At 41.3% G+C, this 15,919-nt stretch overlaps 1 protein-coding gene across 1 annotated transcript; it reads left to right on the plus strand.

The window, feature by feature from the left end:
• Positions 1-1,007: 1,007 nt before the first annotated feature.
• On the plus strand, positions 1,008-1,760 carry LOC141723361 (uncharacterized). Its single transcript, XM_074525148.1, has 2 exons — positions 1,008-1,098; positions 1,180-1,760. The coding sequence occupies exons 1-2, from the start codon at positions 1,075-1,077 to the stop codon at positions 1,726-1,728; spliced, it is 573 nt and encodes a 190-aa protein (XP_074381249.1). The 5' UTR covers positions 1,008-1,074; the 3' UTR covers positions 1,729-1,760.
• The last annotated feature ends 14,159 nt before the right edge of the window (positions 1,761-15,919 follow it).

The following is a 15,919-nucleotide window of genomic DNA, read 5'->3' on the forward strand; positions in this document are numbered from 1 at the left end:
ACATAGATTTCAATAAACTAAATGCTCGTTATAACGTCCCTCCTCCCTTTAGACTAGTTCCAGTCTCTGGTGGTGACCGTACTTGCCACTGGAGGCCTGATACTCTCTTCATCTACACCGACGCCCTTAATGCTGGGCTCAGGTTCCCTTTTCATCCTTTTATCCCTCATCTTTTGGCTGACTTACAAATTAACCCGTGTCAGCTTCCTCCAAACGCCTGGAGGAATATTCTATGTTTTATGGTTTGTTGTCTTAGGGAGGGCTTTCCTCTTTCTGTAGCCGTTTTTAGGAAAGTCTTTCAATGTTACAATAGTTCTTCCAATATTTGTGGCTGGGTTTATGTCAAACAAAGGCCCAAAAGCAAACATATCTTTAACAGCGCCTCTATTCCGGATAATAATCCAAATTGGAGGAATAGTTTCGTCGGGTTACGTTGGGAGAATGGCGATTGGGGCACGCTCTTTCGATCTTCCTTCGGGAAGGTCAGTGATGGTAGCCTCAAATCCATTCACTTAACTCCTGAAGAAACTATCATTTATAATGGGCTCACTCAGGATGATGGCACCACCACCAGCTGGACTCTTTTAGAAGAGTTTTCCCTGATTCATGTGGGACTATCCTCTGTTTCTCAACAGGGTATTTCTCTTCCCTTCTCAATTTTTCTTTATTTCACGCATTATTAACATCACTTATTTTGTCTTTTGCTTTGTTTCAGCTGCTAAGGAGATTAACGAGGACAATGTCCCCTTGGTCGAGGAAACAGCTAGGATGAAGAAAGCTCGGTTAGCAGGCCTAGACACCAGAGGAAAGGCGACAGAGCCTATCTTCTTGAGAAAGCACAAGGAGCCTATGGGGGAGGCTTCAACTGAAGGAGCTGAGGGCCATAATGCTCCTATCACTGCTGCTGCCCCTGCTGCTGCTGCTACAGGCGCCTTTCAGCCTCTCTGGGGATTCCGCCGAGGGGATACCGTGGTTGGTTCCACGAAGCATGCTTGGGATTTGTCCTACCATAGCGTGACCCCAAAGGACTTTACTGATGTGGTGGCCACCCCTGACCTTGAGAGGATTAAGCTCATGGGAGCCCAGTCTCTGGCTTCGGTATGCCTTCTCTTTTTTAAACTTATTTCTCGTTCTTGTAGCACTTTCTTGCCTTATACTTTGTTAATTGTTTTGTTTCAGTCTAACGCCTACTTTCAAGGCGCTGTGAGGCAAGCCGAATCATGGAAGCGGGCTTCTGATAAGGCCGATAATGCCCTCAGGAGGCAGCAGAAGAAGTATGCTACCCTGGAGAAGAAGCTCAAGCGCAAGGAGGAAGAACTCGGAGAGTCTAACGCCGAGCTGGTGGTACTTCGGGCGGAGAAGGATAAAGCTATAGACAATTATCTGGACTCGGAGGAGTTTGCCCAATCCATGAGGATTAGGGATGATTCAGTCTTTCCCGAGTTTTTTAGGACTGGCTGGGACACGGCCCTTGGGACCGTGAACGAGGCTTGTCCTGATATTAACCCGGCGGACTACATCTGCCCTGACGATGAGGCTTTGCTACAGAGGTTTCGTACCCGAGTAGTTGTCTCGGATCATGTTCCTCAGGATCCACTTCTTCCTCCTCCCGAGTCTTTTTCCAGACCTGCTGAGGATGACAGCTCTTCCTCCTCCGAGACGACGGAGACATCTAGCGAGAGCGGAGAAGACGATGATATGGACGCCGAGGGCACCTCAGCTCCTTAGAGCTTTTTCAGCCCTGCGTGGCTTTTTTTATTTTCGAGACTTTATTTATCAAACTTTTTGTAACATCTATCAGATCTATCTCATTAATCACCTTTTATGCTTTGCATCCATGCATTTGATTTTTATTTGTTAGGCCACAATCATACTTTGAAGAACTTATGAATTTCATAAAATTGTCTGGGATTCGTCCCTTACACAAGTCTTAATAAATTTCGTAATAAAACTAAAACATATAAATCCTAAGCAAGCAAAGCTTCAAGGTGCTTTTCAACCTACTCGCCATCCTGACGAGTGAGAATCGTACTTCGACCATCTTACACGTAGTAAACCTTCAGGTTTTGTGCGTGCCAGGTTCTCGGGACTTCAAAACCATCCATAGTCTCCAGCTTGTAGGTTCCTCTACCCTGAACGCTCTTGACTCTATACGGCCCTTCCCAATTTGGGGCAAGCTTTCCTTTCTGTCCGACACCAGAAGCCTCTATTTTTCTCAAGACTAGGTCACCTTGTTTGAAAAACCTCTCTTTAACCCTTAGGTTGTAGTAGAATGAAGCCTTTTTCTGATATTCTACTATCTTTGCGTGTGCTTTATCTCGTACTTCATCGATTAAATCCAGGGCTAACTTCTGCCCTTCCTCATTTTCTTTTTCATCAAAAGCCTGAATCCTTGGAGAAGAATGTGATATCTCCACGGGAACTACTGCTTCCGCCCCATATGCCAACATGAAAGGAGTTGCATCTGTCGTGACTCTACAGGTAGTCCTATAAGCCCATAATATGGGAAGTATCTCATCTACCCAATTATTTCTCGACTTTTCGATCCTCTTCTTTAGTCCATCCAGGATTATCCGATTTGCTACTTCCGCTTGCCCATTGGCTTGCGGGTGAGCCACAGAGGTGAATCGTAACTCAATTTCATTTTCTTCACAATACTTCTTGAATTCCTCATTGTTGAATTGCGTTCCATTGTCAGTGACGAGGATACGGGGAATTCCATATCGGCACATAATATTTTCCCACAGGAATTGTGCAACTTGCTTAGTTGTGATTTTGGCCAAAGGTTTGGCTTCGATCCACTTGGTGAAATAATCAATGGCTACAATCAGAAACTTCCTTTGTGCCGTGGCCATAGGAAAAGGACCTAGAATATCCATTCCCCACATTGCAAAGGGAATAGGCGAGTTGATAGAGGTTAGCATCTCGGGGGGTTGTCTGGCGACTGGTGCATGCTTCTGACAACGATCACACTTCTTTACATATTCTTTGGCATCAGCCATCATTTCTGGCCAATAGAAGCCTAAACGAGTTATCTTATGAGCCAAGGCCCTGCCCCCCAAGTGTTGCCCACAAATGCCTTCATGCACTTCCTCAAGAGCCAAGCGTGCCTCATCGGGCCTGAGACACCTCAAGTAAGGAACCACGAAAGATCTTTTATATAGAATCCCATCTATCAAAGAGTACCTTAGTGCTCGAACAGTTAACTTCCGTGCCTCAATTGTATCGCTTGGCAACCAACCGGTCTGAATGTGAGCCTTGATGGGATCAATCCATGACGTCCCCAAGCCTACGGGAGCCACAAGTTTAACATCTATGCTTCGTGTCTTCAAAACACGGAAGTACACACTTCCTGAACTTTCTTCAATCTCAGATGAAGCAAACTTTGATAGCGCATCTGCTTTAGCATTTTCTTCCCTTGGAATGTGTTCAACATGGCATTCATTAAATTGGGTCATCACAGCCCTTACTAGGCGAACATACTTTGCCATCGTATCATCCCTTGCTTCAAATTCTCCCTTTACCTGGGATATGATCAACTTCGAGTCTCCACGGACCTTTAAGTTTTTGACCCTAAATGTCCCAGCTAGACCAAGGCCAGCAATCAGGGCTTCATACTCTGCCTCATTGTTTGTGGTTGGGAAGTCTAGCTTCATGGCATACTCAATTAAGAATCCATCAGGGCTTTGCAAAACCAACCCTGCTCCACTGGAATTTGTTTTTGATGCTCCATCAAAATAGAGAACCCAATATTCTTTCTCCTTGTCCCCATTGTCGACTCCCTTGTCTTGAGGTGTGGTATCTTCCTGCCCTCCGACTTCTTGGTTGGGTATGGTACATTCCACCACGAAGTCAGCTAGTGCCTGGGCTTTTATGGCCATACGTGGCTTATACTTGAGATCGAACTCTCCCAATTCTATTGCCCACTTAATTAGTCTCCCACTTGCCTTGGGACTGTGAATGATATTTCTCAGTGGCTGATTTGTTAGCACTTCAATTTGGTGAGCTTGAAAATAAGGACGCAGCTTTCTTGAAGCCATCACCAAGGCTAAAGCGAATTTCTCAATGGCTGAATAATTCAACTCAGCACCACGCAAAATTTTGCTGACATAGTATACGGGTTTCTGGACTTTCAGTTCCTCCTTAACCAACACCGCGCTCAAGGCGCTTTCTGAAACAGCCAAGTACAAGAATAAAACTTCACCCAGAACTGGCTTGGCCAACAACGGGGCCTGGCCCATATACTTCTTTAACTCTTCAAATGCCTTCTGATTTTCCTCACTCCATACAAAGTCTTTAATGTTCTTTAATGACTTGAAGAATGACAAACACTTGTCTCCTGACTTGGAGATGAATCGCCCTAGCGCAGCAACCCTTCCTGTGAGTTTCTGAACATCCTTGACAGTTTTTGGGGGTTCCATGTCCAGGATTGCCTTTATTTTATCGGGGTTAGCCTCAATTCCCCTCTTTGAGACCATCAATCCCAAGAATTTTCCAGATCCTACTCCGAAGGCACACTTCGTGGGATTCAACATCATCTTGTGGTACCTCAGGACCTCAAAAGCTTCCCTCAAATGGATTATATGATCAATCTTTACTAGACTCTTGACTAGCATGTCATCAACATAGACTTCCATAGTCTTCCCAATAAGATCCTTAAAAATTTTATTCACCAACCTTTGATAGGTGGCTCCTGCATTCTTGAGACCAAACGCCATAACAAGATAACAATAAACACCAAAGTCAGTGATAAATGATACCTTTGGAATGTCATCCTTATGCATTTTGATCTGGTTGTATCCGCTAAATCCATCCATGAAACTCAGCATCTCATGTCCAGCGGTAGCATCAATCAAAGTATCAATTCTAGGCAGCGGAAAACAGTCTTTGGGACATGCATCATTCAGATCGGTGAAGTCTATACACATCCTCCACTTTCCATTAGCCTTCTTCACCATTACAGGGTTTGCTAACCACTCCGGAAATTGAATCTCCTCAATGAAACCAGCCTCTAAGAGCTTTTCCACTTCCTGCTTTATAGCCTCTTGTCTTTCCGGGGCAAAATTTCTTTTCTTTTGTTTCACTGTCTTCCGGCTTGGATCCACGTTTAACTTGTGGGTAATTAACCCCGGGTCTATGCCTGGCATATCAGCTGCTGACCATGCAAACACATCACTATTTTCTTGCAAAAATTTCACTAACTTCCCTCTAAGGGGCTCCTCTAATGTAGCTCCAATGAAAGTCATCCTCTCAGGATTCTTAGGATCTAAAGGAACCGAATCCAATTCTTCTGCTGGCCTTCCTCTATTCTCATCATTTTCTCGAACATCCATATCTTCAATAGGAAGAACCTGCCCCCCGACTCCATCTGCCCTCAAAGAGGCCACATAACAGCTTCTAGCCATTTTTTGATCTCCCCTCTCTTCTCCAATCCCGTTTCGGGTGGGAAACTTCATGACTGAATGGTAGGAAGAGGGGACTGCCTTGAAGGCATGTATCCCTGTTCTCCCCATTATAGCATTATAAGTTGAACTAGCCTTTACCACCACAAAATCCAGCATCTGCGTTGCTTGCCTTGGCTCCGTACCTATGGTGGTTGGTAATTTAATTATCCCTTCCACAGGACATTCTACTCCAGCAAATCCATATATCGGCATGTCGGTTGGTGTCAACTGGGAGTCGTTATATCCCATCCTTAGAAAGGTGTCGTGGAGCAAGATATCCACAGAAGCACCATTATCCACAAGGACCCTCTTAACCGGGCTATTTCCTATTATCGGCGTTATGACCAGCGGGTCGTCATGGGGAAACTTCACACCCTCTAGGTCGGAATCATCAAAAGCCAGTGTTACTTCTGTCCTGGCCCTCTTCGGAGCTTCTCCAACAATATGCATAACCTCTCTAGTATATGCCTTTCTGGAATTTTTGGACAATCCAGCAGCAGTTGGACCTCCAAAGATCGTGTTTATCACAGGCCCTCGAGGTCTCGGCCCTCCATAAATGGTGTTTATAACTGGTCCTCTAGGTTGGGGATTCCGCCCCTGATCATCTTGGTCTCTCCTACGATCTTCAAAGTTCTTCCTTCCATTATTGTTTCTGTCTCCTCCATCTCCAGTATACTTGTTCAGCCTTCCTTTTCGAATCAAAAACTCAATTTCATCTTTCAACTGCCTACACTCATCGGTGTCATGACCAACATCTTTGTGAAACCTGCAATACTTGCCCTTATCTAGCTTGGCGGGATCAGCCTTCAAGGGCTTAGGCCAGCGAATATCTCTGTCTTTCTCAATCTCCATCAAAATCTGACTTCTGGGGGCATTCAGCTTAGCGTATTCAGTGAACTTTTGCCCAGGTCCTCCCTTCTTGGGGGTTGAATCAGGGTTTTGTTCAGTTCTAGGATACTTATCCTTAGCGATGTACTCCAAATCAGTTTTTCGTTTCTTGCCTCCAGTGGGCTCATTACTTACTACGGTCTTCCTCATACTCTCTTCAACCTTGATATACTTCCCTGCCCTCTCTTGGAGCTGCAACATGCTCTCAGGGGGTCGTTTGGCCAAAGACATCTTGAAAAACTCATCCCTAGTTCCTTGTTGCAGCGCTATCATGGCTACCTTATCATCAAGGTCTGGGACTTTTAAAGCCTCCTTTGTAAAACGATTTAGGTAATCTCTTAAGGATTCTTTAGCTCCCTGCACAAGACTCATAAGAGATGCTGAACTTTTCTCATGGACTCTTCCACTGATGAATTGCTTAATAAAAGCCTGACTTAATTCTCTGAATGATCCAATAGAATTTGGGGGTAGGCGACTGTACCATCTTTGAGCCATACCCGACAGGGTTTGAGGGAAGGCCCGACATTTTATAGCATCATTCACGGGTTGCAGCAGCAGTGCATTAGAGAATGTCCTAACATGATTAGCGGGGTCTCCCGTGCCATCATAGGCTTTGATAGTGGGCATCTTAAATTTTCTTGAGATATGGGCATTCATTATCTCTTCTGTGAAGGGTGGAGTTGGATCATCAGGATCTCCAAGGGGAAGGAGATTGCTTGGATCAGTTCTTGGGACAGCAGCCCTTCTTCTTACCGGACCATCCAGGTCTATGATAGGAGGAGGATTTCTCCCCCTAGGAGGTATGTGGGGTCTGGTGGCTTGGTAAGCCTCCAAATCACGCCTCAGCCTTTGGATTTCAGCCTCATGAGCCCTGATCTTTTCCTGCACTTCTTGGGGATTCGCCCCTGGGGTGCTTTGGGGGCGTTGCCTTCCATCGGCCATTGGCTCTTTTCCAGGACGCCTCCTTCTCGGGGCCACTTCATCATCCGAAGATTCGGAGTCTCTCTCAGTGTATGGACCAGAAAATTCCCGATCCTCAGGGATAGGATCCAAACCTCGTATATAGGGGGGCGACCGCCCTCGTGCTTCGCTTCGCCCAGCATATCCACTTCCTCCAACCTCAGGGTGAAGGGGCATCCCATAAGGGGGGTTAGTAGTAACAATAGTTGAGTATTCATACCCGACGGGTCGAGAATTCACAGGTATATGTATTTGTTGAACTTGAGGATTCGTACCTTGAGCAGTCGGGGGAGTTGTCCCTTGTGGCTGAGGATGAGTTGCCCCTGTCTGGGCTTCCCCCTGAGTAGATGCATAAGTTGAATGGGGAGGAACCTCCACGGTTGATGAAATCACCTGGGTTGTCCCTGATGGTGTTCCCTCCTCCAGAGTGCTGGTTGTTCTCCGTGTTCTCGCCATGGTTGTTGTTGCGTATTTTCCCACAAACGGCGCCAAATGTTATGGATTAAAACTACTATATATAATTGCTGTATTTAATACTAAGGAACGTGAGCTTCGAGGCTCGATTTGACTGCTCTTGTGTTTCGTGACTCAATCTGCCTTAACAAGATGCCTACGTACCTTGCTGATTGCCAAGGATCAAGTCAAAAAACATAGTTCTTGTTGGTGGGGGTGAGACCCCTTATATAGATGTGGGAGTCCTTGAATTGGACTTGGTATAGGAGACTTGGTGGATAAGCCTCTGAATTAGGATAGACTTAGGAGTCCTAGGAAGTAGGAAGCTGATTCCTTATCCTTTTAGGTCCCCTTGAGGCTAATCTCTAAGGACTTATATCCTCATCGGGACTCTTTTCAACATCTGATTTCTCCCTTATTAATTAATTACGAAATTAATTAATAATCAGGGCTTTTTGGCCTTTTTTTATTCCACCAGGCCTGATCTGGTCCGTCAGGCTTAACCTTTCTGGTCTGAATATCATACATCTTCTTATTGGGCCTAGCAGCCCATTAATTATAAAACCAGGACTTATTTATCCCTATCAACTGCAATGAGTTGGGACACTTTGCCACAGAATGCAGGAAGCCAAAACAAGTTAGGAAGAACTCTTATGATTCCAATCAGAAGAGTAAATCTGAAAGGGCTTACCTGGAAAAGGGAAGAAGCTGGGATGATACTGACAGTGAAGATGAAGAAGTTGGGAATCTTGCTCTTATGGCTAGTGATGCAAACACCTCATCGTCAAGAAAAGAGGTAAAATTTACTGATGCTGAATTAGTTTATCATCTAGGATGCTTCTTAGATTATACTCGTCGTGATAATGAAATGTTAACCCAATAAATCAAAGACCTTGAGAAAGAGGTCAATGAATTAAGACTTGTGCACATTAATCAAGATAAATTAACAGAACAAGTATCTTTTCTAGAGAATAGAGTTGACTGTTATAGATAACTCAAAACTATTCTCAAAGACAAGATCACCGGTCTTGAGACTAAGGTTAAATCTTACTTTAATTCTTGCTCTAAGGCTAAAGAGTTCTACAATAAGCAAGCTATTAATCAAACATCTGGAGTAGGTTATGATTACAATGTTGCTATTGGAGAATTAGGCATAAACTCCCCTCCTCATGTTTGTGCTAAAGGTAGGGAAGTACCACATGTGCTTAAGGTTGTTGATAAACCCCTCTATAAAGAATCAATTATTGAACCATTTGATGAGACCTCCTTTATTATTCAAGAAGAAATACGTGCTGAAGATCTTGCTAATGAGAAGGTTGTTTTCAAGTCAAGTGTGTCGAAATTTCCAGTCAAAGTTGTGAAAGCAACTAAGACTAACTCAGACACACCTGAGTTGGATAACAAAAATGCCATGCCTACCATGCATAATTTGCCTGTTGCTAATTCCTCTCATAAAGTATGTGGTGTTCCTAATTGCATGTCTTGTGCTTTTAATTTGATGGTTGCTTATTTTAATGGTAAGCACATTTCTAGTGATAAGACTACTCCTCGTCAAAATGTGAATAATAAGAAGCATAATAGGTCTTAGACTGCTATTCCTCCTAAAGCTAGAAAGGAAACATTTATGCCTAAGCCTAAACAGAAATTTGTCAAGGCTGTTTACAAGGTCAAATGTCTATTCGTTGAGAAAGTTGAGAATATAAAAGTTAAGAATGTTGTTTTGCCTGATAAAGGCCAATTCTACAAGTATGTCGGACCCAACCAAGTTTGGGTTCCGAAGAAGGTCAAATGTGGTGGAACCGGTAGTGTGGATTCTTGACAGCGGATCGTCGAGACATATGACCGGAGATAGATCCCTACTATCAAATGTGGTTGAGAAAGCTGGCCCAGTGGTTACCTTTGGAGATAACAGCAAAGGTCTAACCGATGGATCTGGCTGTTTGTAAGCTGGTAATGTTATCATTGAATATGTGTATGTTATGCAAGGACTTGAACACAATATTCTTAGTATTAGTCAGTTCTGTGACAACGGCTACAATGTTTTATTCGACAAGCTGAAGTGTCAGATTCTGCACAAGAAAAGTGAAAAACCCTCCTTGATGGGAATCCGAAAAGGAAATCTGTTTGTAGCTGACATGAACTCTGGAAGCAATCCTGAAGTCAATTGTTTCTATGCAAAGGCATCTTCAGATGAGAGTTGGCTATGGCACAAGAGACTTTCCCATCTCAATTTCAAATCAATGAATTCTCTTGTCAAGAGAGAACTGGTCAGAGGTCTGCCTCAGTTGGAATTCTCCCCAGAAGGACTGTGTGAGGCTTGCCAGAAAGGAAAGTCAAAGAAAGCAAGTCACAAAGGCACTGACGCATCCTCCATAACTGGTGTTCTTCAATTATTGCACATGGATTTGTTTGGACCAGTTAATGTTCTTTCGATGTCAAAGAAGTGTTACTATCTTGTGATAGTTGATGACTATTCCAAGTATACGTGGGTTTTATTCCTTCACTCTAAGGATGAAACACCACCAGTTGTGATTGATCATATCAAGTTGATCGAGTTAGATTCTAATGTCCCTGTTAGAGCAATAAGGTCAGATTATGGAACATAATTCAAGAATTCACTTCTCAATGGATTCTGTACAGACAACGGGATTACCAGACAATTTTCAGCTCCTAGAACCCCTCAGCAAAATGGAGTGGTAGAAAGGAAAAATCGTACATTGATTGAAGCTGCAAGAACTATATTAAGTGAATCAGGTCTTCCAATGTACTTTTGGGTTGAAGCTGTCAATACTGCATGTTATACTCAGAATCGAACTCTAATCAACAAAGACTTCATGAAAACTCCTTATGAGATTATGAATGAACAGAAACCTTCTATCAAATACTTTTATGTATTTGGTGCCAGATACTTCGTGCTCAAGGATGGAGATGATCGTCGTGGTAAATTCGAGGCAAAGGCATATGAGGGTATTTTTGTTGGATATGGAAGAAGATCATACAGGGTGTATATCATTGATCAACACAAAGTAACTGAAAGTGTCAATGTTACATTTGATGACACTAAACTCCCTAGTATCCAAATTGAAGATCCTTCTGAGAAACTGAAGTTTGATGATATGTCAGATTCAGAATCAGAACATGATCAAGAACCTGAGGTTGTTGCTGGTGAAGAACCTGTTAATCATGATGATACTCAAGGTAATGGTGATGGAAACATTGGAAACAATGGAGATACCATTGCTACTGACGAAGAATCATCAAGTCAACCTGACAACAACTCAGGGGGAGATGCTGAAGGATCAACTAGTAGGACATAACATCCCAATGAATTTCAAGGCGAATCATCAAGATCAAATCTTCCAAGACAGACTGTCTGGAATACAGCTCATCCTTTTGAATTTATTATTGGAGATCCAGATGTTGGAGTCAGAACTAGACGTGCTACTCAAAATGAATGTTTGTTCTCAGGATTTCTTTCTGAGATGGAACCTAAGAAGATTGAAGAAGCACTGACTGATCTAGATTGGGTGATTGCTATGCAAGATGAACTCAATCAGTTTGAACATCAACAAGTCTGGAAACTGGTACCTAGACCTACATACAAGAAAGCTGTTGGTACTCAGTGGGTATTCAGGAATAAACTAGATGAAGATGGTGTGGTTATAAGAAACAAAGCAAGACTGGTAGCTAAAGGGTATTCTCAAGTTGAAGGTATTGATTATGATGAAACCTATGCTCCAGTAGCTAGACTAGAGGCCATCAGGATATTTCTAGCATTCAGAGCATTCTCAAACTTTAAAGTTTATCAAATGGATGTCAAGAGTGCCTTCTCGAATGGAAAACTGGATGAAGAGGTGTATGTAGAGCAACCTCCTGGTTTTGAAGATCCAGATCATTCAGATTTTGTCTACTTTCTTTTCAAGGCTATCTATGGTCTCAAACAGTCTCCGAGAAAATGGTATGACACTCTCTCTGAATTTCTTATTGAAAATAGCTTTATTAGAGGTGTCATAGACAAAACTCTCTTTTATAAAAAGCATAAGAATGATACTATATTAGTCCAAGTCTATGTGGATGATATAATATTTGGGTCTACTAATGATAATCTCTGTAAGAGATTTGCTAAGTTAATGCACATCAAATTTGAAATGAGCATGATGAGAGAGCTGAAGTTCTTTCTTGGATTACAAGTAAATCAAAGGTTAGATGGAACTTTTATTTATCAATCCAAGTATCTCAAGGAACTCCTCAAAAAGTACAATCTAGAGGATTCTGCATCAGCAAGGACTCCGTCAACTACAGCTGTCAAGCTTGGACCATGTGAAAACTCCATTAAGGTAGATGTCACAAGCTACATAGGTATGATTGGCTCGTTACTCTATCTTACTGCAAGTAGACCATATATTATGTATGCTACATGCTTATGTGCAAGGTTCCAAGCGGATCCTAGAGATATTCATCTCGTTGCTGTTAAACGAATCTTGAGATATCTTAAGGGAACACCAAATCTAGGTATTTGGTACCCTAAAGAATCTGGTTTTAACCTTGTTGGATATACAGATTCAGATTACGCAGGAAGTGTTGTTGATAGGAAAAGCACCTCAGGGAGTTGTCAATTCCTATGTAGCAGACTAGTCTCATGGTATAGCAAGAAACAGCAAATAGTTTCCAATTCAACGGCCGAGGCTGAATATATTGCTGCTGGAAGCTGCTGTGCTCAGATCTTGTGGATTAGGAATCAGCTACGGGACTATGGCTCTGTATTGAACAAAATCCCTATTCTATGTGACAATACAAGTGCAATAGCCATCACCAACAACCCTGTGCAGCACACAAGGACCAAGCACATTGACATCAGGTAACATTTTATTAGAGAGCACGTCATGAATGGTACTGTTGAACTATTTTTTGTTCCAACAGAAGAACAAATAGAAGATATTTTCAATAAACCTCTTGATGAATCCTCATTTACCAGATTAGTTGGTAAATTGGGTATGTTGAATAGCTTTAGTGATTAAACTAGTTAATATCTGAAATCTGTTCTTGAATGAATTTATAAATGAATTTTTCATGAATGAAAAATTCATTTGCAAATTTATTTTATCATATTTACCATAATTCTTGCTTAATTCTATGTAATTGTTATTATCTTATCTTATTTATTTTATTCAACTTGTTAATTTTAATATCTCAGAATAGTTTATTTTCTCTAAAAATATTTTTCTATGAATTTTATTTGCTAAAATTCAACAGAAATATGTTTTTGGAATAAAATATAATTATTTCTGAATTTTTTAATTTTGTAAATATTTTCTGAATTTTTTAATTCTGTTTAATTTGTTTTATAACTACAATGACAATCGACAACACTATTGAAATTGTCTTGCTGAAAGTCATTCCAGTGTATATGTGTTTAATTTAAATTTTCAGTTTAGTTTTATACTGGCAAGACAATCGGTATGACTATCAATAGTCTTGCCAGTCATAAAACTTATATTATATAAATAATTCTTTTTATTTTTGTACTAGAATGACAATCGGTATGACTATCGATTGTCTTTCTAGTTTATTCTTTATTATTCATGTTATTTTATACTGGTATGACAATCGGTATGATTATCAGATTGTCATACCAGTTATTTTTATTTTTATTTTCATTTTATATCCAACCGTTTTCCTAGTATGACAATCGGTATGACAATCCAGTTGTAGTACTTAGGCGTTTGTGTATAGTGTTAAAATCATTTCAACAACCTCCTCATTTTCTTCCTTCTTATAACCGTTGTTTTCTTTCTCTCTCCCTTCGATCAAATCAACAGTCACCATTGTTCTTGCTCGAGTTTTTACTCAACACACTTAACTGTGATATATACATATACGTGTGTATACATACAGTGAGGAAGTGCTGCCCATTTTTTTTTAACTATTTCACTTCATTTTTTTTTCTTTCCAAAATCAGTTTTTTTTTTGTATTTCAATTTGGTTTTGTGTCTTGTAAGTTTGCAGATCTACTTTTGTGAGTTAAGAACATTAACGAGATACATTTCTTTCTAAATTTTTCGGATATAATTAAATTAATTCGAATTATTAATTTTTTCTTAAAAATTTGAATTTTCTTAATTTAAGTCTTAAAATTCTGAAAGTGTGTGTTTTATTATATTTTTATTGGCTCTCAATTTCCAAATTGTCTCGCATTATCATGTTGGTTATTTTAATCCAGAAAAGTGTGATGTGGAAAAATTTAAGCCGTGGATTAGATTTTTAAATGACCATTCGATTGTTAGCTCTGCTATTAAATCAAATGTGTTATTAAATGTCGATCTGCTTAGACTGATTTGCACAACCTCTACTGTGGCCGATGATTCTAAATCTTTTTCATTCACCGTGGCAAACACACAGTATGTAGTTGATGAAACAGTCATCAATCGAGCGTTAAATTTTCTAATGGACAATTTCTGTAATTTACTCTCTGAAAATGAGATTTCAAACTTTTTCCATGCCATTCACTATCAGGGGGTGATTAATTTAACCAAGCTGTCTAAATCCAATTTGGTTTCTAAATGGGATATTTTCTTCGATATACTTTCCAAAGTGTTTTCCAACTGCACTAAATCCAACTTTCACAACATCACTTCCACTCTGTAGTATATTGGTCTTGCGGTTGTTTTCAATCAAAGGATCAATTTTGGCAAAATACTTTTACCCATTCTTCTGAGACGTCTCACTACAAATTTGCGTGATCATTCTACGAATTATAGGGTTTCATGCTACTACGCTCGTTTTCTTATGCTTATAGCCGAACATCTTCTCACACCTGAGCATAAGGCTCTTTTTACTAACACATCAGTAGCTGAACCCCCTCCGGTAAGCAAAAAGATCTACACACGCCAAGATACAACCTTCAAATTCATGCAAGTTCCAGTACTTGTATCTGCTTTCATGGCCACTTTCATTCCTTTACCAATTTTCAATCTTCCCGGTCCTGAACAGCAAGCTCAACCTCCAGTGGTACAAGCCACCCAGGCACAAACATCTGATGCTCTTCCACTGCAGGTAATAATTCCTCACTCTCAAACTATTCCTACTTCTGTTGAAAGACCCCCAGTGGTTGATAGGGCTGACCATGAAGTTGTAGAACCGTAACTTCAATCCCAGGTCATAGAGCCAAACACAGAGTCACAACCTGTCTCAAACTCTCCCCCACTGTCTAAAATGTTACCGAGAAGGTTAGTAGGAAGTAGTGTGTTTCTGGAAGTGAATGAACCCTCAACTCTGCCTCCTCCCAAGAAAAGAAGAACACTTACTGAGGCATCTGAAAGCCCATCCTTGTCCTCCTAACAGGACATGGACTTTGAAATGGCGAATGAACAGTTACTAGAGACATCCTCTCAACAGGATGAATCTATTGAAATTCGCCATAGGGCCATGGCATCTTGTACTGGGTTAACCACACTTCCATTAATCACAATGGAAGCATACAGACCAATAGATGATACTCAGGACACAGAGAGAGGAGTGCATATTGGGTCGATTACAGTGCCTGCCATAGTTACGGCAGAAGAGCAGTCACATGCTTCAGAGGGAAAATCTGACTCTCAGCCACCTCTAATAGAGTCATTTTCTCCCCTCCCAGATCCAACACCTCTGGCTCCATCACGGGATTCTCCACTCGTAGATTTATCTGGAGAAAGTGGAGGGCAACTCAGTCAATCTATCCCTGAAGCAATTCAGACATCTATTTCACATGAAAAGATAGGTTTGACTGAGGATCGGGACTCGCGAATTCCCATTGCACCACCACTTACCTCTCTTGAAGAGGCTAGGATGATTTCAATTGCAGGTACAGAAGACCAGCTACAGGATGGCTCCTCACGAGCACTTATATTGAGAGAAACACAAGAACTTGAGTTGAGTGAACCAAATAGGAGAGATATTCAGGTGAGCGCACACACAGACACAAACACTGAAAATCTGTTAGCTCAAATTGCTGATCTGAAAGAATAACTTGCTAAAAGTCAGGCTGAGGCTCAAACATTCAAAGCACAAGTGGTTGAACGGTCTTCTTCTTCCACCTATGTCAACAATCAACTGGCATTCATTAGAAATGATATCTCTGATTTCAAGACCACTGTGATACCAAAGCTTAATTTCATTCAGGAATCTCCAACTTTATC

Source organism: Apium graveolens, chromosome 5 (assembly GCF_009905375.1).
Source record: "Apium graveolens cultivar Ventura chromosome 5, ASM990537v1, whole genome shotgun sequence".
Taxonomy (NCBI): Eukaryota; Viridiplantae; Streptophyta; class Magnoliopsida; order Apiales; family Apiaceae; genus Apium; species Apium graveolens.

Excerpts from the sequence above, each read along its gene's own strand:
- LOC141723361 (XM_074525148.1), top strand. The coding sequence starts at position 1,075 with ATGGGAGCCCAGTCTCTGGCTTCG. Across the intron at positions 1,099-1,179 it reads GAGCCCAGTCTCTGGCTTCG|TCTAACGCCTACTTTCAAGG; the intron begins GTATGCCTTCTC and ends GTTTTGTTTCAG.